Source organism: Oenanthe melanoleuca, chromosome 2 (genome assembly GCF_029582105.1).
Source record: "Oenanthe melanoleuca isolate GR-GAL-2019-014 chromosome 2, OMel1.0, whole genome shotgun sequence".
In the NCBI taxonomy this organism is placed as follows: Eukaryota; Metazoa; Chordata; class Aves; order Passeriformes; family Muscicapidae; genus Oenanthe; species Oenanthe melanoleuca.
In genome coordinates this window covers 12,947,457-12,971,300 of record NC_079335.1, presented here as the reverse complement: position 1 = coordinate 12,971,300, position 23,844 = coordinate 12,947,457, and the positions used below count along the sequence as shown (strand labels likewise).

General features: G+C 41.4%; 1 protein-coding gene across 1 annotated transcript in view; it reads right to left on the bottom strand.

The window, feature by feature from the left end:
- The window catches only part of SNTB1 (syntrophin beta 1), a 118,372-nt gene that overhangs the window by 58,901 nt on the left and 35,627 nt on the right, over positions 1–23,844 (bottom strand). The window contains exon 2 of the mRNA XM_056486021.1: positions 4,159–4,375. Coding sequence (XP_056341996.1) covers positions 4,159–4,375 — 217 coding nt within the window. The remainder of the gene's footprint in view (positions 1–4,158; positions 4,376–23,844) is intronic.

The following is a 23,844-nucleotide window of genomic DNA, read 5'->3' as shown; positions in this document are numbered from 1 at the left end:
GGGGTCACAAGTCCTGCCACCAAACCTGCTCCACCTGGGCTCCTCTCTCCACAGGTCCCTGCCAGGAACCTGCTTCAGCACAGATTTCCCACAACATCACAGACTCTTTTGGGCATCCACCTGCTCCAGCATGGGCTCCTCCAGGGGCTGTGGGTGGATCTCTGCATCCCTGTAATCCTCCATGGACTGTGGGTGGATCTCTGCATCCCTGTGATCCTCCAGGGGCTGTGGGTGGATCTCTGCATCCCTGGGATCCTCCATGGGCTGTAGGTGGATCTCTGCATCCCTGTGATCCTCCAGGGGCTGTGGGTGGATCTCTGCATCCCTGTGATCCTCCATGGGCTGTGGGTGGATCTCTGCATCCCTGTGATCCTCCATGGGCTGTAGGTGGATCTCTGCATCCCTGTGATCCTCCAGGGGCTGTGGGGGATCTCTGCATCCCTGTGATCCTCCATGGGCTGTGGGTGGATCTCTACATCCCTGTGATCCTCCATGGGCTCTGGGGCACAGCAGCTGCCTCACCATGTTCTGCACCAGGGGCTGCAGGGGAATCTCTGATACAGCACCTGGAGCATCTCCTGCCCCTCCTTCCTCACTGACCTGGGTGTCTGCAGGGCTGTTTCTCTCACACATTCTCACTCCAATCTTATCTAGGCACAATTACACCTGCAAAGTAACTTTCTTATTTTCCTTTTTAAACGTGTTATCACAGAGGTGTTACTGTGATTCCTGACTGGCCCAGCTTGGACCAGAGGTGGGTCCATCTTGGTCCTGGCTGGCATTGGCACTGTAGGACATGGAGGAAGTTCCTGACAGCTTTTCACAGCAGCCACCTCTGTAGCTACCCTGCTACCAGAACCTGCCATGCAAACCCAACACCTATAGAATTTACCTGCTGAATTTTATCTTTTGAGTGTAATTCTCAGTCTAATCCTGAAATGGACAATGATAGGAAAAGTTCACTGCTGGGAATCTATCTTGGTCCATTTTTCCTAGCTTACCCACCAAGGTAAACCTTTCCCATCAGGGCCAAATCCTGCCAAGGAGTAACCCAATCATTAAGGCTGGACTCTGCTGAAGTTCCCTCTGGGGATCACACTGCTTTGGACTCCTGACACTGGAAGAACATGATCAGTGCACGCCAAGGGCTGACAGGATCGGGCTCACACCTCCTGGGTTTAACTGAAAGATGTGCAAGCAGAATTTTAGGGTAACTTCAAAGGCAGATGAGAAAACCTTTTCCATCCACACAGCACTGTCACATTTCTCCAGGGAATGTCATGTCTCCTGTGTTATGTAAAAAAGTACCTTTGTATTATGTTCCAAGATTTTAAAAGCACCAACAGAAAAAAATTCACTGGAGAGACATTTTTTCTCCCGTTCCTTAATATCATCACCAGAAATTGATGAAAAGCTTTCTACACTGCAGAAAGATATTCTGCTTATTGGCATTAGTAGCCATGATCATTTCCATGTGTCTCTTCAATGGGAGGGGATGCTCCTCAGTGAGGTCTGACATTAACCTTTGCTGCTGCCACCAAAAAGGTCACTAATGTGAAAACACAGGCAAACAGCTGATTCAAGTATCAATTATTTTAACCAGTTTCTTCCAGCCTAAAATACAAGCCCTGCACCTAGAGAAGAATGGCATAAATGCTCTGCATCTTTTCTCCTGTTGCCTGCCATGTTTTTATTATTATTAAAAATTTCTACATACTAATTTTGGTATTGCTTTGTATTAAGAATCTTCTCCTTGGTATCTTACAGCTCTTTTTATCAGGTAACAGAAAAGACAATTCCAAATCTCCTCCAGAGTGAACCCACAGGCAGACTAGGTGAAGAAGACATCTGAGAACTGCTGGTTCTAAAAGCATCAGACTTCACTTCTGCTCCAAAATAACAAGATCATCAAACCATCTGAGAGTAGGCATGGACTTGAGAATCTCTGAACTGGGGTCAGTCTTCCATGAGAGAAAAAAATCCTACACAGGGCTACCAGCTCTAATGGGAAAAAAAATACTCCTCCATGTCCATTAAATTCACATTTTACTGCAGCTTTCTAAGAACTGGAGATAATTCAGTGCCAAGTACTTCCTTTTGGGTCTCTTAACATAGGTATCTTCTCATGCTGAACATCAAATCAGTTCATCCTGGTCCCAGAAGGCCTGCACTGAAGAAATTACTGCACTGGAAAACTCAGGCTTTCCATGCCTACACTTGCTGTTAAATGAAAATTAGTTCAGTTATAGTCCAAAGGAGCCCTTTAATGGCCAACATATGCTGTGGCATCCTGCCAGCAGAGCTCTCCTAAAGCCATCCAGCAGAGTGACACCATCAGTTACAAAATCTATGTGTGTCAGGTCACTGGGTTATGAAACAGAAGTGTTGTAAGCATGCAAGGACATGGATTAGGCTCTGCTGTGAGCAAAGATAAAATTATTTTTTTGGAATCAGATTACTATCTTGGAAGGCATTCCAGTGGGAAAGGGTCGCTGCATTGTTATAGCATTTGTACTGGGAAATAGGAGTTCCAGTGCTCAGAATTGTTAAAAAACACTGAAACCAGTAAAGATACTAATCCATGGGGTGCTGCTACAACACAGCAGCTAGCACAATGGTGAGGTGCTGCATGCTTGGATGGAAAAATCCATCTTAGGCTGCACTGTGCTGGACTACAGTAAAAATCAGAAGTCACTCTTTCCACAGGAAATGACAGCAACACAAAATGAAAACTATGATAACAAGCAATATGACTCTCCCACACATTACTTCCTAGTAGCACTGTAGAACACATACATTTAGAGCATAGATGGAAAAAGCCAGCTCCATTGCAGAGGTATCATGAGCCATGAGTGTCCCTCTGAGTCAGTCCTGGCTCTCAAACCAACTGAGGGCCAGGAGAGTGACAGAAGGTAAGAACTGTAATGAAGTCAAAAAAGAAAGGGGAAAAATATGAGAAAATAAAGTCAACACAGGCAAAATATCATTACATGGTACTGATTCAAAAAATGTGACCTGTATGAGTATTTTTAAAATATACTCCATGGCAGAGAGAAAGACAAACTCTCAGACAAGTGATACAGCTGTCAAACCTTAAACTACACAGACGTACGTGGAAAACAAAAGTGGCCAATATCAATAAACATCTTGATCTAAACTGAGAAGGACTGCTAGGGCTATTTCTGGTTTACAATTGCACTTCTGTAGCAGTCAGTTACCACTGACTATGGTGGCAACTACCACGTGAGATGAAGAGCCAAGGCAAAGTAAAGCCATACTAAACAATAAAGCATGGAGGGAGAAAATTCAAAGGTCAGACAAATATAAAAAGGAAAGATGGAAAACTACACAGATACTAATAAAGTTTCTGAATTGCAGTGCAAGAGATTACAGAGAAACCCATCCTTCCCAAGCCACTTTCTACTCTCCTCACTTCTTATCCTTCACTGCAAATGAAAATGTAACTCTTTTTTATGCCTATATGCAAATGCTGAGAATCAAAGGCATTACACCCAGCTTCTGAGCACTGCAGAAAAACAAAAAGGCCATTATTTGGATGGAGAATCAGTCTGTATCACTGACTTGACTGTTCTCTTTTTTATTAGCAGCTGTTAGAGAAGGGATCAGGGAGTGTGCTGGTGTACTGCAGCTGTTCCACATATGTTATAAATAAAGGCTGGTAAAACCTCATCCTATTTTTAACATTAAGAAAAAAAAACAAGTCAAAAAAACTCCCCATTAATGCCTTGTAAGTGGAACTTTTCTCCCCTTCTTGACTTTAATGTCCAAAACTGAATACTGAAACCAGACCATTCTTAAAACAATATTCATTAAAAAAATGAAAGAAAATGCAATTTAGTGGAATCAGATTTAGCCAGCCTGGAGGATGTAACCAATTAGTGTGTACAGTGTCTTTTCCTTCAAAAGAAGACACTTAATCAGGATGAAAACAACTCCCTGAGATTCTATTTCCAACAAAAGTGCTGGATTACTGCATAGAAGTTTCTCTGGCACAACCCAAAGCTGAGCCACACTCAGGTGGCTCAGTCACCACCACCCACCCTTCCCTCACTGGGCTGCTGCATGTGGCCAGAGGGGAAAACTCAACAACCACTCCACGTGGGAGTGAAATCCCAACCCCAGGCAAAGGTCCCTCACCTGTTTTCGGGGTCTGCCACCGTCATGTTGCGTGTCACGTAGCACATCTTGAGGGGAATGGTCTTCCTGTCCCTGTGGAGGGAGAGCTGCAGCTGCGCCGTGGGCTCGGCGGAGGCACAGCCCAGGCGCGGGGACTCGGGGGGAGGCGTCTCCCACCCGATCTCCGACACCGGGGAGCCTTTCTTCACATAGGGGGTGGCTTCTCTCATGTATTTCACTGTGGAAGACACAAAAGAGATGGAAAACAATAAATACATGAATATTCAGGAGTTGCATGCCCATGTGAGCTCTCTGGACTGGTGTGAACCCTCCATGCTGTCCATTACTTCTGCTCACCAAACATCCCAGCATGGGAAGCTGTGCAAATACAGAAGGATGGAGATGTGCCTGCTGCCAGGGTCAGTGAGGTGCTATCAGTAAAAAGAACAGAACAGGCAAAGAAAGATCATACAAGCTTACAGGGTAAAGCCAGGAGAGCCATCCCACCTTCCTGTGACAGTGGGTAACAGTCATGCAACAATTGCTTCATACAGAAGCCATGAGCTGTCTGAGCTACAGGATATTTTAAACAAAGACATTCAACCAAGTGACAATGAACCTATTATTCCCCTATCTAAAATGTTCCAGCAATACTTCCAGTGATTCCAACTCACATCTTGCTTCTATTTCACACTTGTCAGTGTCCCACCACTAATCTCAACAACTATTTCCACTGGCTGGGAATGAGTTTTACCTAATCTAGTTGTACATATATGTATATATATATATATATATATATATGGAGTAAACAAAAAACAATTCACTTCTTAGCTTTCTCTTGGGTAAACAAAAATGACTTTGAGCCTTTTGTGAGAGTGAAGGTGTCAGATTAGATCTCAGCCTCTTCTGGCTTTTTTTCCAGAATGGATAAGAAGAGTGAATGCAGGATATGAAAATATCTTACTGCATTAAAACTCAATACCTCTTTTATATGTATACTTCATATTCCCCTCTTTATGCAGGCAAATACTGAAACATTTTTTTTCTTGTTTTTTTAATTCTTTTGGTAGTTTAAGCTCTCTTTTGCTTTTGCTATTGATGTGCTTGGCAAATCTGCCAGCCACAGCCTCCTTCCCCTTCACAAACCTGATGGAGCTCAGACAAGATGTCCCATTTAAGTGCCCTGGTTAAGCCAATATTCACCCCTGCACACAGCTGTGGCTGCACCACTGGCTGCTGCCACTCAATTGTACCCACAACTCCAACAGCAGTGACATGACCTGAAAGGGCCTGGGCATTGTGAACTTATTTGGGGAAGTTATTAAAATGCTGTGAGAGAACATTTCAAGGAAATGGTGCAGATCATCATGCCAGCTCAGCTGAAGAAGCTGGGAAAGACTGAATAACAAAAAGGTGGGTAAAGGGCAAAAGGGCATTGTGGTGAAGGATATTAAATTAGGGAAAGCTAACTGAAGTTTCTGAGTTCAAAATGAAAGCAAGAGAAGTATTCAGAAGAGTGGAGAAGAACAACAGTGTTCCTGTCAAAACCACAGATCAGGTGATTAGCTTCAACAGCACTATTTTCAAAAAATATACTTCATAAAGATTTTACCAAGAGAGAAACCAGTACAAATCTAGAGTCCAGGCTCTGTGAGCACCTATTGCTACTTTTTCTCTAAAACACCTCAGTGCCCATCTTGCCATTGTTCCTTTTATCCTTTTTCAAAAAATCTTTTAACTTCAATCACATGGACTTCTGTATTTAGGTATGTTATGGGATATATCTTTTTGAGAGGACTATTTGTAATTACAAATTATCAGAAAGGCTGTCCAGTCAACACTGATGCTTTTATTTCCTTGTCTGATCCTATTCTGAGTATTTTCTTAAATTAATTCGTTCCCTTCTCAGGAAAGACTTGGCATAGAATTCCACCAGGCTTCCAGAAACTATTTCAAGCAAAAAGAGATGAGATTGATTTGTTAAAACTTTTTTTAATATCTACTTAAAGTCCACCATCTAAAAACCTGTATCACCTAACTCCCCAGTGCTCATCCTTGGGTACTCCAGAAATGACACAATTTTCAAAGGTGCTGAAGATAAGCAGCTGTTGCCAGTGTCATAGAGATACTGATTTCAGCAGTCACCATCTCAATCTGGATTTACTCACAGCCTTAGGGAAGCCAAGAAAGAGAAAAGACAAGATGTGGTGAAACTATTCCTGTTAACACTGAACGAACACGACTCTGTCATTAATTTACACGCGCGGAACATTTGAAGCTGTGAAAATCACGTTCAATTTCAAACGAAATTTTGTTCCCTTGAAAACAAGAGATTAATGATTGAAAAAAGTATTCTGGTCAGTTTTTGAACCCTGGTACAGTGACATGCCAGCAAATGTGATTCCAAATAAAGGTCCAGGTCTCAATAGTGTAGCTATTTCATCTGTGCTATTTCTGTCCTTTTTCAGTTGCAGCTATATCCATTCAACCTTAGCACATTTTAACTAATAATAGGAGAGAGGGGCAGGGGGAGGAAGGAAGCTGAAGTAAAAAATTGGCTTTAAACCTAAGCAGGAACACAAAATGTGAAATTAATTCCCCAGAGATGGGACAGAAGAAAAGAGGCAGCCCCTCCACGTGCCAAAAGCCAAGTTTCCTTGCAATGTACCGGTGAATTCATGGCAGACAGCTGCAGTGTTTCACAAAATCCCATGAAAAAGGAAGCAGGAGCAGGGGGAGAGCAGAAACATCCTCTTTCCAGAAACTGAGTCTCAAACACAGCAAAAGCCAAGAAAACTAGCTTGAGGAAGTACATCCTATGAAAATTCCTTCCAGCTTCTGAACTCACAGACATCTAGTTTCTACAACATCTCAACAGAAGATGGTTGCTCAGCCCCAGGGATGTGAATAAAGAGCTATTAATGCACTGATAAACTGCTAACATTTCATCTTCATATGAAATTCCACAGTAGAATGAAAAAGTGAAGTAAATACAGGCTTTCTGTTAAAAAAAGTAAATTTTAGCTTCTATTAATAACATCCCACTTCCTACTAAACACAAGCACAGCTCTCTGGATTCATGGCTGAATTCTGCTGGGTTTTACAGCCCAGACTTTATGGATGTTGCATATTCAGGTGTGTTTCATATTTTAAAACCCCCAAATGGATACATATAAAAGCACAAATAAAATATGGGAGTGGAACAGGTGGTAGAACTTGATCCATTTATATAATTTTTTGTTATTATCTAAACTTGAGAGACACTGCTTTCCATTTGCTTCATCAACATCTGTAATTAAATGTCCATGACCAAAGCTCAGTTTATGAATTTAGCTGAAATCAGGCACACACTGTTCAGATGACTCATAAGTTTTATCAGCAATTATTTCCTATTTACCTCTAAATTCTGGGAGCAAATACTGCAGAACATGCTGTTTTATAACAATACACCAGCAACCCTGCTACATACAGAGCAATTTAGGATGACCCCACACGTTTACATTTTGCAGCCTGTTCACAAAGCAGTTCTTAATCCACACAGCAGAAAACAAGTTGATCCCAGTATCTATTATAGGCATATTCCTGCTCCACACTGCACTATCTGAGAATCATGGATAGAGCAAAGTTAAACTGAAGTTATACAATTCACTTCCATCATCAAGTTTTAAAACCAGAAAAAAGATGATACAGTCTGTTGGACATTAAAGCAATAATGTGGATAATACTCTGTTTTCAGAGCATTACACTCAAGAGCTGAATTTCCTTTTCAAGATGGTAGCACAAAGTCAGGTACTGAAACATTTAATAAAAATAAATAAAGCATGCCATTGTATAAAAACTCTGAATTATAAATAAGTATTTTATAGGCATGTATATACATATATATACACCTTTGGAGTATATACATATGTCTAACACACATACAAATATAAAATATATATTTATGTAAAAATGCCACAATCTTTAAGACCACCAGAACACTGCAAACACATAAAACAACATGGAGGGACTCAGAAAAGGATTCTAATAGTTTTATTATTACAACTTATTTTACTTATAAGCAGTAAGTTTAGTCAGAAGTTGTCTAAACTCGTTTGTTTGATGCTATAGCTCAGCTGCAGAGATCCTTATATCCAGTACTAATTAATGATCCATACCCTTTTGCAGCCCCACTAATAGGAAACTGCGGTCAGGCAATTAAAATTCCAATCTCCGGAGTGCCCCTCCCCACAAAGAGAAGAGGAAGGGAAGTGGCAATCAAATGAATTAATCCACTGATACACATTGAAATATTTTGGATTTATTTTTTGATCTGCAAGACAGGCAGTGTAGCTTCCAAAAAAGCACTTCATTTATTCAGGCTTCTGCCAAGTCCCAAGACTCCACAATTAATCCTTTGTTACTGTTTACAGATGACTTTTTTGGGGGGAAGAAGCAGGCTTTTAATGAGAGAAGTACTACAGACCAGCTTGGTCAGGCTCTTGGCCAGATGCCTTTCTGAGGAGCTGGGACCCTTCTGACACATTCAAACTGTTTCCTAGGAGGGAAGACAAAGAGCACTAAGGGGAAGCCAGCAAGCTGGAGGAAAGCTCTTTTGTTACTGCAGGAATGAGGACAGGATGTGTAGGTTTACAATACCAAAGTAAAAGGAACAACATACCCGAATCTGCCTGAAGACACTTGATCAAGGAATTCCCCTTTGCAGGAGAAAAGCACAGAGAGTCCTCTACCATAATACCAGAATTTGCCTGCTAGGCTTTCTGTGAGAGATCAAATTTCCTCTAAACTCAAGCCAAGTGCATGCCTTCTAGTGAAGCACTGGATAAAAATGAGATGAGCTGCTGGTGCCACCATCAAAACTAAGACTCAAAGAAAAGAATTTATGAATCAGACCATCTATAAAGATGTGTGACATGACCCTTTCAGCAGCTTTAATATGGGCATAAACCAAAAAACAGTCAACAATCCTGCTTGTCAGTGTTCCCACTGTATTTCCCACAGAAACATCTGTTAGTACGTTCAGACAAGTATTATCCATTAACATCATCTGCTTTCCCCCATGCTGAAATGGATTTGAAATAGTAAACCTCCTGATCTGCCAAAAGCATCAGATCTCCACCTCTGGAGATGATAGAAATGAGTTAAAATAAACACCTTGTGAGAATAAAAATCTCCTGTATGCTTTGGCCATTTCTCACACTGTAGCAAGACTATGCTCAGTTTCCCATTTTCTGCTGTTTTTAAATTCCACTGAATTCAGTGTATTGTCTATTCATCTGCGAAAGAGGCTTGGATTTAAATCATAAGGGGCTGTTTTCAAATACTTTAAAAATATATTGCACTTATTATGCTTTTTATATGGAATACAGGAATGAATGTTTTGAAAGAATAACTTCAGAAAGATCCAGGAGACAAACACATCTTTAAGCTTAAGTTTATCTGAAAGAAGCACCTTAGCAATTGGCCCCTAAAGGTGGCTGCTAAGCAATCAGGCTTCAAGGTTGAGTTTTCAGTAGGGTACAAATAGGCTGAATTAAAAAGATCAACAACTGCATTTTAAAAATATAAAGAATACTTCACAGTGTCCTTTTAAATTTGCAGCTGCTTTTATAGGAAAGGTGAAGCTATGTTAAGGAGTGCATCACACACTTGGACTCAACAAATGAAGGCAGTACATTCAAAGTACCTTGTAATAAGCAATTTTATGTTGTTAAGAGAATTTCTTTGTCAACAAAGCAGGAAGATTTGTGGTCCTGGCCCCATCAAACAGGAGAAAATGGGACTAAATAGCTATTCTCAGGAAGCCATGCAAGGGTGCAGTTTGTGAAACCTCATGGTTTTGATACCTTGCATAAGTCACAGTGATTAGTCACACTGTGTTATTTACATCAGGCTTCAAAAAAATATAACTCACCACCAAAAATGTCTTAGAAGTTAAGAAATGGCAGGGGAAAAGCCAGCAAAGGTCTTGGCTGGAGCAATGGGCATTCCCTGTGAATGCTTCCTCCTTCCCATCTGCACCAAAGACCTCCACTCTGATTTCAGCATTTGTGAAGCTCACACATAAATGGAGATTACATTCCCAGGCCACCCCGTGCTTCTGTGTAACACAAAAAATTCTTCCATTACTTATCCTCAGTTTCTTTTCCTGACACTTTGCCTGTGATGTGGGGCTGATTCAACCACTGATTCCCTACACCTGATGCTTCCCTTTAGCAAACACTTCTTCAAGAGTTTCTGAGTTTCCTCAGCATAAACGTTTTCTAGGGAGGGAAGGCTTTGTATGTCTTCTTATCTTATGCAGGATATCAATTTTGTCACCTGTAAAGCCTCCAAATATTAATTCACTTTCATTCCTCCACAAAGCCATGGTTTTGGACTGCCCATAGAGCACATGAGCAGAGCACACAGCTCATGCCCAGCAGCCTGTACCAGCCAGCCTGAAAGCTTCCCCTGCAGCCAGCACTCCCCACTCCTCCTCTCCGAGGTCACTTGGAGCTGGACACTGCTGACCATCCCCTTCAGCTCCTCTGTGGGCTGCATGTCCAGGGTCTAATAATACAGCCCATGTTTGAAGTTAACAGCACACATGCTCAAGGAAGCAGGATGAATTTCAGTGCTGGAGTGAGATTTTCTGTATTTCTGTTCCAAACAGATTAACAGAAACTAATCAGACACAAACTTGCGTCACACAGAATCACAATGGAACTGGAGGCTGGAATATGTGACACCAGCACTTAAGCTGATGAAGTGATTAAAAGCAGTCATAGGTTGTCAGTAACCTGGTACACAAAAATTTCAAACTGGTAAAGTAATAATAATAATAATAAACTAGAGGCATACTGTTTCCATTGGGTGTTTCTCAATACTTTCCATTATAATGTCCATTATTCATACCTGCTACGCTGAATGTGCTACACTTTCCTTCAAGTAATTTAGTTTATTATAAATTTCAAAGTTTTTGTTTCAGTCAGTAAGATGTATTCAGTTCTGAGCTTTGATATGTCATTAACAATAACTGCATGAATTTGAGAGTCAAGGTCCCATAAGCTATTCATTTATCTTTCAAAAACTTTACTTACTGCAGCAAAATAAATGCATATACATCTTTCTCTTCATAATCTGAAAAACAAATTTTAGCTTGTAAATCCTAGGTACAATGTTTGGTTAAAAAGAAGATGCTTATAGCTTGATCTAGGAGACTCTCATGCCATCTTGAAGAGCTTGTACTCAAAAGAACCAGGACTCAGTGGAGAACAGGGACCAGCCACATTGCACAAGTGTCTCTTATCAAATAAACCACAAATTGAAAAGACTACTGCCAAAACCTGAAGGCTGTAGCTATCTAACCTACTACATTTTTAAGTAAAATGTGACACAGCTCATTTGCCACATTGTTATGTGACACTGAACTCTGCAATTAGAACTGTGCAGATCTTTCATAATGGAAATGGAAAACATCTGAAACTGGCAATTTGGGAGCTGAACATGAAAATTACCAGTAGCATTTTGAGAAAAAGCATTGTGGGACCTGTGAGTCACTCACTGATAACCAAACTGGAGCTTCTGCTTGTCCCCAAGGCAGAATGTTTCCTAAGTTTAGCAAAAAAAAAAAAAAAATAAAGGAAAGAAAAAAAGAGCTGTTTAGTCAGATGGTATTAGGAGTAGGCAATCCTACTCAAAAGTACAATAGAAAAATGTAACTTCATGTAAAGCAGAGAAATGGACCGAAATAATGTCGTCAATGGAACTGTAGCACTCCTATTTCTAAGGGCCTTCTCCTACCCAAAACTGACACTATATTTTAAAATCCTTTTACTAAATCTCAGGAATAAGTTAATTCAGAATTTCTTGTGTGCTGCTCATTCTTATTTCCCTGCCTCTGTCAGTATTTATAGATCCGTCTCCCATCACCCACACACTCAGATGGAATTCAAGGTGTCTGGCATTGCCAGCATGCTATAATTTTTCTATTTACATGAGTAATCTCAAGTGTCAGAACAAATATTTCAACTGCTAGTGATTATGTGAAAAATACATAAGGGTATTACGGTTTTAGAGGATGCTGTTATTTCAGCAGGCACACAAATCATTAAGTAGGTACAGGGTAGACTGAAAATGGCACTCACTGAGAGGGAAATTATTATGCTGTGTATGATTGTACCTGTTTTACAGATGGCTAAACTGACACAGGCAAGTTAAACTGCCTTCCTCAAAGTCATGCAATAAGTCACTGACAGAGTTCTCAGCATTACACTCAATTTCTACCTATATTGCTTTCCCTGTTTAAACAACTCAAAGAGATCCTATTGCCAGTAAAAACTGGATTTGCCTTGTCTACTGTCTTCTCCCTGTGAGAAGACCTTTGAAGACCTTCTGAGATCTACAGGATTTATTTTGAAGAGCAGAGCTATGATCACTTGCAAGGTTTCAGTTCACCCTTTGCATTCTTCACTGGACAATACCAAGAGCTTTGAAAATGAACAAACTCAGGGCACACATTCAGCTAAAAAATTGCTGTAACTCCTGTGCTGGGCTGTGCACCAGAAGGCATCAGATCACCATAAAAGTCCTTGTTTTGGGGAATCCTTTAGTTTGCAGCCTTACCAACAGGACAGGCCAATGGCCATATCCAGAATCCTCAAGTACCAGAGATTATGAATACTTATGCATATGGGAAAGGGAGGAAGGGAGGAAGGAATAGGAACACTATTTAACAATAATGGCAAAGACAAATCCTAAACTGATTAGGGGAAACTGGGATGAATGTTTCTAACATGTTTCTCTGTTTTTACATAGGTCAAGAGCACCTCTGCCTGGTTCTGAAGTCCAAGAACAGTCTCACACTGCCTCCACTCTCCCTGAAGTCATTTGCAAGATTACCCAGCAGGAGAGTGGCAGACCTGCAATGAAGTTTGGCTATACACCTATTTCCTGGCTCATCTAAGGCTAGAAGAAAACTACATGAAGCAGACAGATTGCTTGCTGAGGCACTGGAAGGGAGAGAAGAGCTCACATGACACCACCCCTTGTACTTCAAGGGGTAAAGGAAACAGGACTGTATATACAGGAAGGGTGATGAAAAGAGTCGGACAATGAAACACTAAGCCACATCCTTGTGCCTCAGTTCTTTGGCTCCCAACTGAATGGAGCTCTTTTCTACCAGGGATTATGGTTTTCTCTAGAAATAAGCCACTGAAATCCTATCAACAAACTACAACAATCAACAATTAAAGAATAAGCACACTAGTCATTAGAATCGGCTAAAAGGTTTTCAGAAACCACCTGCACTTTGAGCAAGCATGGGAAATGCACAAAAAGAGTCTGATGCACAAAAAGAGTCTGAGACTGAAACCCAACTGTGCTGCCATAGGACCACGGATGGCTCTTTGCATCTCAAAGTCTCTTACCAAGATGACAGCTCCTCTATTCTCATCCCTGAGGAGCTATAGTTACTGCATCTTAAAAAATGCCAATGATCCCTGATGGACTATGGTCCTCCTGGAACTTTGGTGCATAATGCAATTTGGGGTGAGAAATACTTGGGAGGAGGGGCAGGTTTACTACTTTTAAATAGCCTCATCTAAAACTATTCTACAGACAGGTTCTCAAAAACTAATTAGGAAAGACAGTGAACAAGGGAAGCAATGGAAATCCTCACAAAAATACTGATTTCAGAAACTGTTTTTTTCCATGAAATGGTTCTGTGAACTACTTTAAAAAATACATCTTCAAATTCTTTTCTTTCTCTACAAACAAAACAGAACTGTGAATTGACATTTTGATTTAAAATGTCCTTTTAAGATCAAACTCCTTTTCTAATAAATATTGCATAGAGTTTCTCAGCATCCATTTTGTCAGCTGGAAAATTTATACAGCTATGATTCTATTAGGTTTCTTGCAGTGGACTGGGCATTTAATCAATGAGAGCAAAGAGCATCTAAATAGGGTTAGGCTGCAAATTCCTTTCAGTGAGAAGTTAAATCCCCATTAGCTTTGAGCCATAAGCCCCCCTGGGTTTAGCATGAAGCTTAAAAGATAACTCTGTGAGGGGTCATGGCTCTTTACTGAGGCACAGAAAGCCTATTTCACAGATTGCCCTGCAATAATAATGTAAATATAATCCCGTTTCAGTGGGCACTTTATCCTTACAGAAAACAAGCAATGTTTTCTGTCCCTGAAAAAAAAAAATCACATTAATCTTCAATTTAAGGCTAAAGTAATTCCCTGCTTCATTCAGGCCCTATTATAGAGAGCTACTGAGTCTGTCCTGGCCCTGTGCTGGTGCTGGGGCAGCAGAGTCCCCCCATCTCTCTGCAGGGCAAGACTGGCACAGGCTGCTCTCAGTGCTGCTTTCAGCAAGTGCAGTTGACTCGGCACATCAAAACACATTTGCTAAAGGCTGGTTTTGACTGCTTCAGGTTAGGTCAAAGCCAGGTTAAAATAGTACAACCTATTGTTTTGCAAAGTCTTCAAACTGCTTGCCAAGTACTTTTTGGTCAACTAGCACAAGAGGCTGATAACAGGGGCTGGAAAAGAAACTGGCAATTTCAAGCTGAGCTTCAAAGGTCTGTAATAAAATGCAACCCCGGTTCAAATCATCAGAGAGAAAACCATTTGTTTAATCAGTGAGAAGAATGCTAATTTGTTTGTATCTCAAATTTATTTGCCATTTGTACGACTGGACCACTTACCAGGATTAGTGAGGAACTAGGGCATGACAGCCTCAGATGCTGTGCAAACACAGAATAAAAAGCTGGTCCCCTCCCAAAGATCTTAGAAATCAAGTACAAGTTAAAGGACAATAGGGACATGACAAGGAAATAAGCAGGCAGAAGAACCCACAGCAAAAATCATGCATGTATCTCCCCATGTTGTTACAGCTGTATTGCATTCCCTGTAAGGGAGACAGCAGTAGCAGGTGCTGTTTGTAAAAAGACTGAAAAAACAGGAGTGGTGTGATACAGTTGCTAGGATGCTTTTACAAATAATAGTGGCAAGAATTTTCCATTGTTATCACTGCTACTTCCGAAGCAGGGATTCAATGGGGACAAACTTTCAGCACCACCTCAAGCATAAAAGGTTTTCACACTGGAGCTGAATTCTGCTGATATGAATATAGATATAAAAGCATTTGTCTGAAGCAAGGACAGCTCGAGTGACTGTGAGCAGTTAGCCAGATGAGGATGCCCAGCAGAGCCTGTATGGGCAGGCAGACTAGTCTTGAGGCAAAATACAATGGAAAGTCCTCAATCCATGTGCAGATTAACAGCAGCTCTGCCGAACTTCACAATCTCTGTCTTGGCCTCGTGTGTCAGGCCAATTCACACAAAAGGGGAAAAAAAATTACCCTGTTTGTATGACTGTCCTGTGAGACCTGGGAATAATCCTGTTGCAAAAGAAAATAAGCTTGCAAGTCTTGCAGACTGAAAGCAAAGGATGTACAAAGTACATGTGTAAGCTTCATTAGTGTAACTGGCTTTCTTTATGCTCTGGTGTGGGAGTACCTTTGAAATGAGGAGCTGAAAGCACAGCTTTCTCAGCCACATCATCTGTGCTTTTACAGTGGCCTGGGGATACACAACAGGGATAACTATCTGTTTGAGGCTTGTTTGCTTTATTTAGCTCAAGGGCAGGTCTCTCTTACTACTTGCAGTGAGCACAATCAGATTATATCAGTGCTGCTGCTTTTTTTGCCTTTTTTTTTTTTATTATTTTTTAACAGCAGCAGCACTGATGGGCACAGATGAGGAAAGAATGTATCAAGAATAATTTCTGCCTCAAAGAGCTTCTGATCTCAAGGTCATTTACAACTTCTGCCAAAGCCACTGGGTTCATCAGCAGTGGGAATTAGCTCAGGTCAAATGGTCAAAGCTGAAGATATGAATAGTCTATAAAGAGGCAAAGAATGGGAAGTGGGAGGAAAACTAACCCTGGCAGGTTATAGAGCAGCATGAGTAGCTGTTGAACTCCAGTTCAACAAGAGATATCCCAAATGGAACCACTGGAAAAGAGCTTTGATGTCAGCTTTAGTGCTGACACCATACCTCAGTGCAGACTGTCAACATCAGCCTGTCTGTGTCCCTGCAGGGTGACTCTTCTCTCATCTTGCACACCAAAGGCCATCAGAACATTATCAACATATACTTCTAAAGAGATCACTCATAAATAAGCTGACTTTTGGGCTTATCGCTATTGTAGATTTGTGCTGCAGCTTTTAAAGGACAAGTTTGAAACTCTAGATTTCAGCAAATATCAGAAACTGATAATTCAATACTTTATAGTATACTCATTGACAACTCTTTAAAGACCAATTACCCCTAGTTTAGAGGCCATAAGAGGTGGCAGATTGAGACCCTAAAGCAAAACCTTTGAAGAATCTGCCTTATTTAATTTAAGAAAAAAAGATGGGGATCTGGGAGAGGATTTTAAGCTAGCTGGTGGCAGAGGTATGTCTGTGACATTTACATCTCTTCCATCACAAAGGAATGTCAGAAACTTATTCTGGTGGATAAGTAATGGCCCACTAGTTATCCCAAGCTAGGAGCTGAGAGTACTGGAGTGCTGTATACACTCTTTTTTTAACCAATGGTTATTCTGTAGCTCTTTCATTAAATGCATGATAGATTAGAGAATGTTCAAGCCTATCAACTGCAAAGAAGGCAGACCAGTTCTGAAGTATATGCCAGTAAATAAAGTACTTCCTAGGTCACTTCAGCTTCCTCCAAACTGTTTTTCATACTATTTATATTGCACTGCCTTGTCTTAGCCCACTGAAGGGACAAATCATCATCACTCTCAAAGACAGGACTAGGAGACCAGTAGGACTCTTTCAGATTGACAGCACAATCCCTGGATCTCAGTTTAGCTTACAAACACTAGACCTGGCTCACACTCTGAGGTTTATAGGATTTGTGCTTAGCATGCAGTGACACTGATGATCAATGACCAGAAAGCCCTCTTCAACAGAAGTGTTAATGAAATAATTCAGTAGCAACAGATATACAACAGAGCAACTATATAGACACAAGCCAATACAGTAACACATTTATAAATGTGTTTAAAACACAGATTTACATGCATCTTTTTAACACATGCCATGTCCTAGGCTGCTGTCAGAAATTTCTGTCTCTCCATTCCTCCAGCAGTTGTTACCTGATCACAGCGGTCCTACCCTCCAACCTCTGGGACCAATCCTACATTTGTTCCTCTGTCAGGACCTGAGCAGCAGCAGCAGCAGCAGCAGCAGCAGCAGCAGCAGCAGTGTCCCCTTCAGCCAGCATGTGCCCCAGCCCCTGTGCTGCCTCCCTCCCATGGGCACACACTGTACATCCTTCTCACCCACCCCAGGGAGTGCCAATCCCTCTCTGTCCAAAACACCTTCCCTTTTACCCTTTCCTTCCCAGAGCAGCAGCATCTAAACTCCTCTGCTAAGGAGGGAGAGGAAGAACCAGAGCAGGCACAGAGAAGACCTGTGCTGCTGAGCCAGGCTGCCCCTGCCTGCTCCCTGTTTGCTCCATGCAGAGGCTGCACACAGGGAGCAGCAGCTGAGCCAGCCCCCAGCACGTCTCCCACCCTGGCAGTGCCCTGTGCTGGGACAGGAGGCTCTCAGGCTGTGCTGTGCAGCTTGCAGAGCTGTCCCTGTGGGACAGCACAGCAGCAAGGGCAGAAGCATCCCATGAGCCACGTGTTGTGCTCTGGTGAATGATGCCAACATATTCAGGTCAGGAATTCTATCTACCATTGACCAGAAGTATTGTCTCCCTGACAAAATACCTTTATAACATTCATAGCACTCTCTAACCAGTATTTTCAGGTCACTGCACAGCAGCTCAGCACCCACCACAGCCAGATCAAGTTGTGGCAGTAGAGTTTTAGTGCCCTCTGCAAATGGAAGCCTTGGATAAAACAGGAAGGAGGTGCCCATGCTGGACCATGGCATGGCCACCACGACCTTCTGGCAAGCATGGGAAGTTAGAAGAAAGTTAAAGACAAAAATACATTTATAATATAAAGTCAAATTGAGTTTTGAGAAAAGTATTGTGATTTTAATGGAAAACTTTAGCAAATCAATCACACTGTATCCTAAAAACAAAACAAAACAAAACAAACCCCAAGAAAACCAAACCAAAAATACCCAAAGACAAACAGAATGTTTATTGGGGCTGTTACTGAGATGTTACCTAACAGGATGAGCAAAGTCATTACAGCCTATCTCCTTGAAATTCTTCACTTTCTTATAGTCTACAGTGCATTTCCAGAGCATTAGCTGCAATGGTGAATTCCAGCTACGTTCAATACAGGCAGTAATTAAATGGTTATAAAAACGTGGAGCTGGAATGCTGACAAGCTCTATGAGCAGCATTATCAGCAGTGACGGGCAGGGAGTCAATCTGCTGCACTTCTCCAATGGTTTAAATAATGTTTGTCAGGATCCCACAGCCAACACTTTCTCCCCCCTCCTCTTTGCATCATGCCGCAGTAATTGTGCAGATGCCTGCTGTGCTCAGGAGATGGAAAGCTCAAAAATTCTTCAGGAGAAGTGAAACACCAACAGAAACCCTCAGTCAATTAAGTCATGTTCCACCTTCCAACAAGGCCAAGCCAGAGTGCACCAACACTCCTCTCTCTCCCAGCTATGGCACCCCAGATCATCCTATATTTTAAATTCACACTCAGCAGTGTGTGGCTGACATGCACCCGTGAGGCTCAAGAAGGAGCCTCATATTTTTACCTCAAAATTTGTGATCAGGGTTTTCGTAGTAGATGAGAATCTCTTGAACAGCATTGCTACAGAAAAGATGATGGACTATGCTACGGCCTTGGTCCCACACTTGTTACCAAAAACTGTTTCCCAAATCTCCTCCAGTGTTCTTGTAGCAGCAGGGGCGAGGTGAGGAAAGCAAGTCCAAGCATAGAGGGACCAGGTGGCCCCTCCTGCTGCATCTCTTGCCCCTCACCCCTGTGCTGGAGCAGAGCTCTGCTGCCTGAAGCCAAGCCTCTGACTCGTGCTGTGATGAAAAGCAGGCTCCTTTGCAAGAGCTATTGCTTTTAGAAGAACCATTGTTTTTCTTCAAATTCAACAGTTGCTCCTCCAGTGGGAGGAAAGGAAGTGTGCACAGGCAGTCCTGCTGCCAGCCAGACCATCCTGCATGGAGCAAAGCCCCAGCTGCTCACACAACCCTGCCTGCTCCTGGCATCCAGCAGATACAGAAATACCAGCAGAAGAAAAGGCACACACACTGATTCTTTCCCTACATATTCTCTTACACAAAGGACTGTTTACTACTCTACAGTCCTTCTGCAGCCTCAAACAGACATTCAATTTAAATTACCTTTTCCTACCATCTTCTGCTTTTGATATCCTCACTACATTCCTTTTTATGGATACCCCTTTGTGCTTCTGCTCTGTTTCTGACAAAAATCCTACAGGATTTTCCCAACTGGTAACCACTAAGGAGAATAAAAGAGATCAGCTCTATTTTACCATCTGATTTGTTTCATACAATAAATCAATTAGGTGGGTCAGGGCTGAGTAATTCCTCAAAACTAAGTCTATGTAACAGCTCATCATCTTTCACTGTTATTCTCACCTTTCATCCCTATTCTATTCTTGTCAGCAGCTACACACACTGTCACACCTTATCCTTAAATGCTGATCTCTTCAATCAATGCACTGTCTCTGCCTTCCTTCTGCATTGCCCAGCACTGCAGTGATATGATCCTGACGTTCACTAGAATGAAAAAAAGTCTGTCTTGCTTTTGGGTTGCTACCACTACAGACATCCAAGCAGTCCTGCCAAAAGCTGGAGAGGCAGGAGGAAGGAAAACACACCTCAAACCTTAGACAATATACTGTACCTCCTTGGAAACACTGATCAAACAGCAGGGTAGAGAGACTTTATCAGCAATCTGCTACAGGAAATAGCCAGAGGCAATCCCTCCTTGGACACCAGAAGAACTGCAGAAGGAAAGGGGTATGAAATATTTTCTTCTCTTGCAGATTCTTTGGTAAAGAGATATAAAAGCTCAGCAAAATGTTTTCTGTACTAGGACATTACAACTCTCACTCTTGAGGCTGGACTCTGATGTTTACAAGACATCAGTTCCCACCACAGTCTTATAATATTTCTAGCTGATTAATTAGATTAAGAGATAAATCAACCATGAAACAGGATTCACCAAAAACCAGGCTCTATTAATTCTGGGGCTGTCAGACTTCATGTTTTTTGCAAATAACCAGGAAGTCCAATTACATGCACAGCAAAACACCCAGAACATTACATTCCTCAAAGAATTCACAGAGAGAGCCCAGGCCCAAAATAACAGTCTGTCTGAGCAGGAACCTGTTCCCTTGCAATGGGAAGAGCCTGAATAGCACAAGACACGCAGCTGCCTTCAGCTTGTGTCAAGTCCTTGCCAAAAGTACCCATAGAGTCATCCCCACTTAGCAATGCTCCATACTGGGCCAGATGGAACCCTTGATGGAAGCTGAGTGGAGAACTGAGGCCTGAAGAGCCATACACATTCTTTTTCCCACACATGCTGCCCATGTCAGAGGCATGGCACTAGCTGGGCACACCAGCATCCAGTGCAGCAGCTTATTGAGGATTTGAGTCACCAAAGCCATCAATCCCTTTGCTCAACCAAGCATGGTGACATTGGTCTTTTAAGATGAAAAAGACCAGGAAATCTTCCTGTAGAACAGAAACCAGGCCTGGCTGAGCTCCCGAGATTTCAGGAGATGATTTAATTGTCTCTGCTGCTTTGGCAGTTAGCTTTTGGTAGACACATGCTGCTATTCCCTTGGTGATCAAGTTAGCAAAATCAAATGACTAAAAATGAGAAGTCTGTGGAGAGAAGGAGGCCATTAATGTGATCTAACATAACTTAAAATGTAAAATGAAGACAGCCAACAATGTGGCAAAACGGGAGGCATTCACTGAGCTAAAATTACTGTGTTAGAAAGTGGCAATCTCTATAGTTCACAGAGATAAATAGTCCTCTCCAGAGGGCAATTCATGCAGCAGTTATTATAAAGTGGGAAGAAATCAGCTTTTGGAGCTGCCAGGTTTTCTCCTTTTCTTCGTTAACAAGCGTGAAGAGTCAGTATTTCATTTTAGCTAGCTGTCAAGCACTTAGCTAAAGTTCAGAGGGACAAACTTCACCCAGAAGACCAAGAGACTCCACTCAATCAACCTGTACTTGATTTTACATCAAATTCACTGTTTTAAATCCAAGGTCATATCATCCAATTATAATTTGTGAATGCTCAAGTGGTACTGCAAAGACTTGTGAGACAAGAAAATAAGAGTAAATTAAATGCTCTGGAGTTTCCATAAGGTTTTTTTGATTACATTACCATACCCAAATCACATGCATATACATTATTCTTTTAACTGCACACCATAATCAGAGATGGCAAGGCAATTCATTATGTTTTGCAAGACCCAGCTAATGGATCTTGAAAAAAAAGGAAGCTCAAATTCATCCATACCTCCTTTTCCCTTCCCTTCCAAACCTATTCTAAATCAAAGGTATGGATTATCCTGTTTCCAGTACAAAGCCTGGATAGGCAGAGATAGAACAGACATTCAGGAATTCCTCTGGGCAGGTTTATTTAAATGGCATCTTGCACAGACAGTGAGGAATGGATGATAGAGTCTTTTCTCAGCAGGTGCGAAATTGAATAATCTTTTAAAGTAACTATCTGTGTGAGGCAAAACTAAATAGAAATATAAATGTAAAAGATTGTGACAATCAAAGAATAAACTATGTATTGTCCTTTTTCATATAGAGTTACACAACTACAATCCCTGCCACGTGGCAATACATTACACAGCTCAATATTCATCCTGACAGTTCAGGAACTTCCTGTCACACACAGACCCTGCAGAGCTGCCTGCTTCTCCTCAGAAAACTCTCATGGAAGCCTGAGGGTCTTGAAATCTCCTGCTTTTTGTCTTCATAAATCCAGGATCATAAGTGAGGCACCAGAAATGTACTATTTACACCCAATAATGTATGAGCAGAACAGGCAAAACTCAGCTGCCAAGCATTCTCCCCAGTCCCTGGGGTAATGTCAGATTTTCAGCCTCTGCCTTCACTCCAATGCTCAGTGATGGTCCCCAATGACATTAACAAGAATTAAAACACAAGGCCAAGCTGTCAAAACACAATATAGTTACACACAGTCCTGCAAATCTGAGTGTTAACTTCTCTTAACTATCACCACCAGTATTTATTGTGAAGATTTTTAGTTTGAAACCAATGAACTCATGCACTTGCATTGAACAGTGAGGACTGTCTGTAGGGAAGCATTAAACTCAGAATTTAGTACTACCAAAAATCAAGAAAAGGGAAAAAAGGTTGCAGGAATTAATTAGGCAATATATTGCCTATGTTTTAATTAATGTTTTCTTCTTTTAAAAGAATAAATATATTTCATTGATACAACTAAAATGTGAACTGCACTTTAAACCCTCTTCCATCACTGAATCAACAATTACCTTATTCCTTTTTTTATGGTAAAATTACAATAATTAGTCTTAACTGGACAGGAGAAAACAAACCACTTTATTGCATATTCAAAAATATTTCAGCAATCATAAATTAATTTTCTCTAATGCAAGCACTAATATGGAACACAATTATTTAGGAACTTAGACTGAAATTATATTCAAGCATAATGACTAGTACCCTCAAATTGTGATAAACTCACCCTCTGAAAAACTAGTGTCCACTTGGGAACCTTGTTCTGAACAACCACTTTAAACAACTGGCCCCTATGCCCCAGGTTTTCATCACATAAATTCTCCAGGTTCACATTACTGCATGTTTTCCAATCACATATCACAATTTCAAGGTACAAGTCAAAAGTAAAAGCTATATAAGGAGGTCTTTCAGGACTTGTTTTCTGCATGGAAGGCACATTAATATGTATTGTTGACCAACAGTGATTTTGGGGATTTACATTTCCAAATGCTAAAAAGTATATGTAGAAGGGGAGAGTACAGGACTTGACTTTTCAAATATCAGAGTTACATGGGTGTATAAAAAGTAAGAAATTCAAAGCTATGGGAAAAAATATGCAGGAAATCAACCTCAAATCAGGCAAGGTAGAAAAAAAACCAAAGCAAAATCCAAAGTTTTCCAAGTCCATACACAAAAACATATAGAGGTCTAAGCTGACTACAGCATGCAGAAACATATTTTAGTGTGCATAGAAAATCTTTGTTATTTCCTGGCAATAAAAACAGGACAATGATCTCTCTGCCACAATCTCAGTCAAGGATGGGTGGTAAAAATAATGGTCAGAAACAGAGCTCCAAGGAATTTATTTGGTAGCTGTAGAGGAGACATTCAGGGGCCAAAAGTTATTTCAACAATGAAGTAAATCCCCTCTGTGCCCAGACAGTCCTTCTATTGAGACAGTCTATGGTTACAATAGAAACAAGACACAGTTAATCTCCAGCCTTGGCTGAACCACAGCGTGCTCCCTTCCTGGTGCTCCCTCCAAAGCCCTGCTGGCACCATTAGACAGGAGGACACAGTATGGCTGCTGAGCTTCAATCAAAACTCATCCTCTCTAGGCTTTTCAGCCTTTTTTCTCATGGATGCAAATCAGAATAATTAAGATTGGAAAAGACCTTTCAAGACTATCAAGTCCAAGCTTTGACCAAACCCAATGCTGTTACCTGAACCACG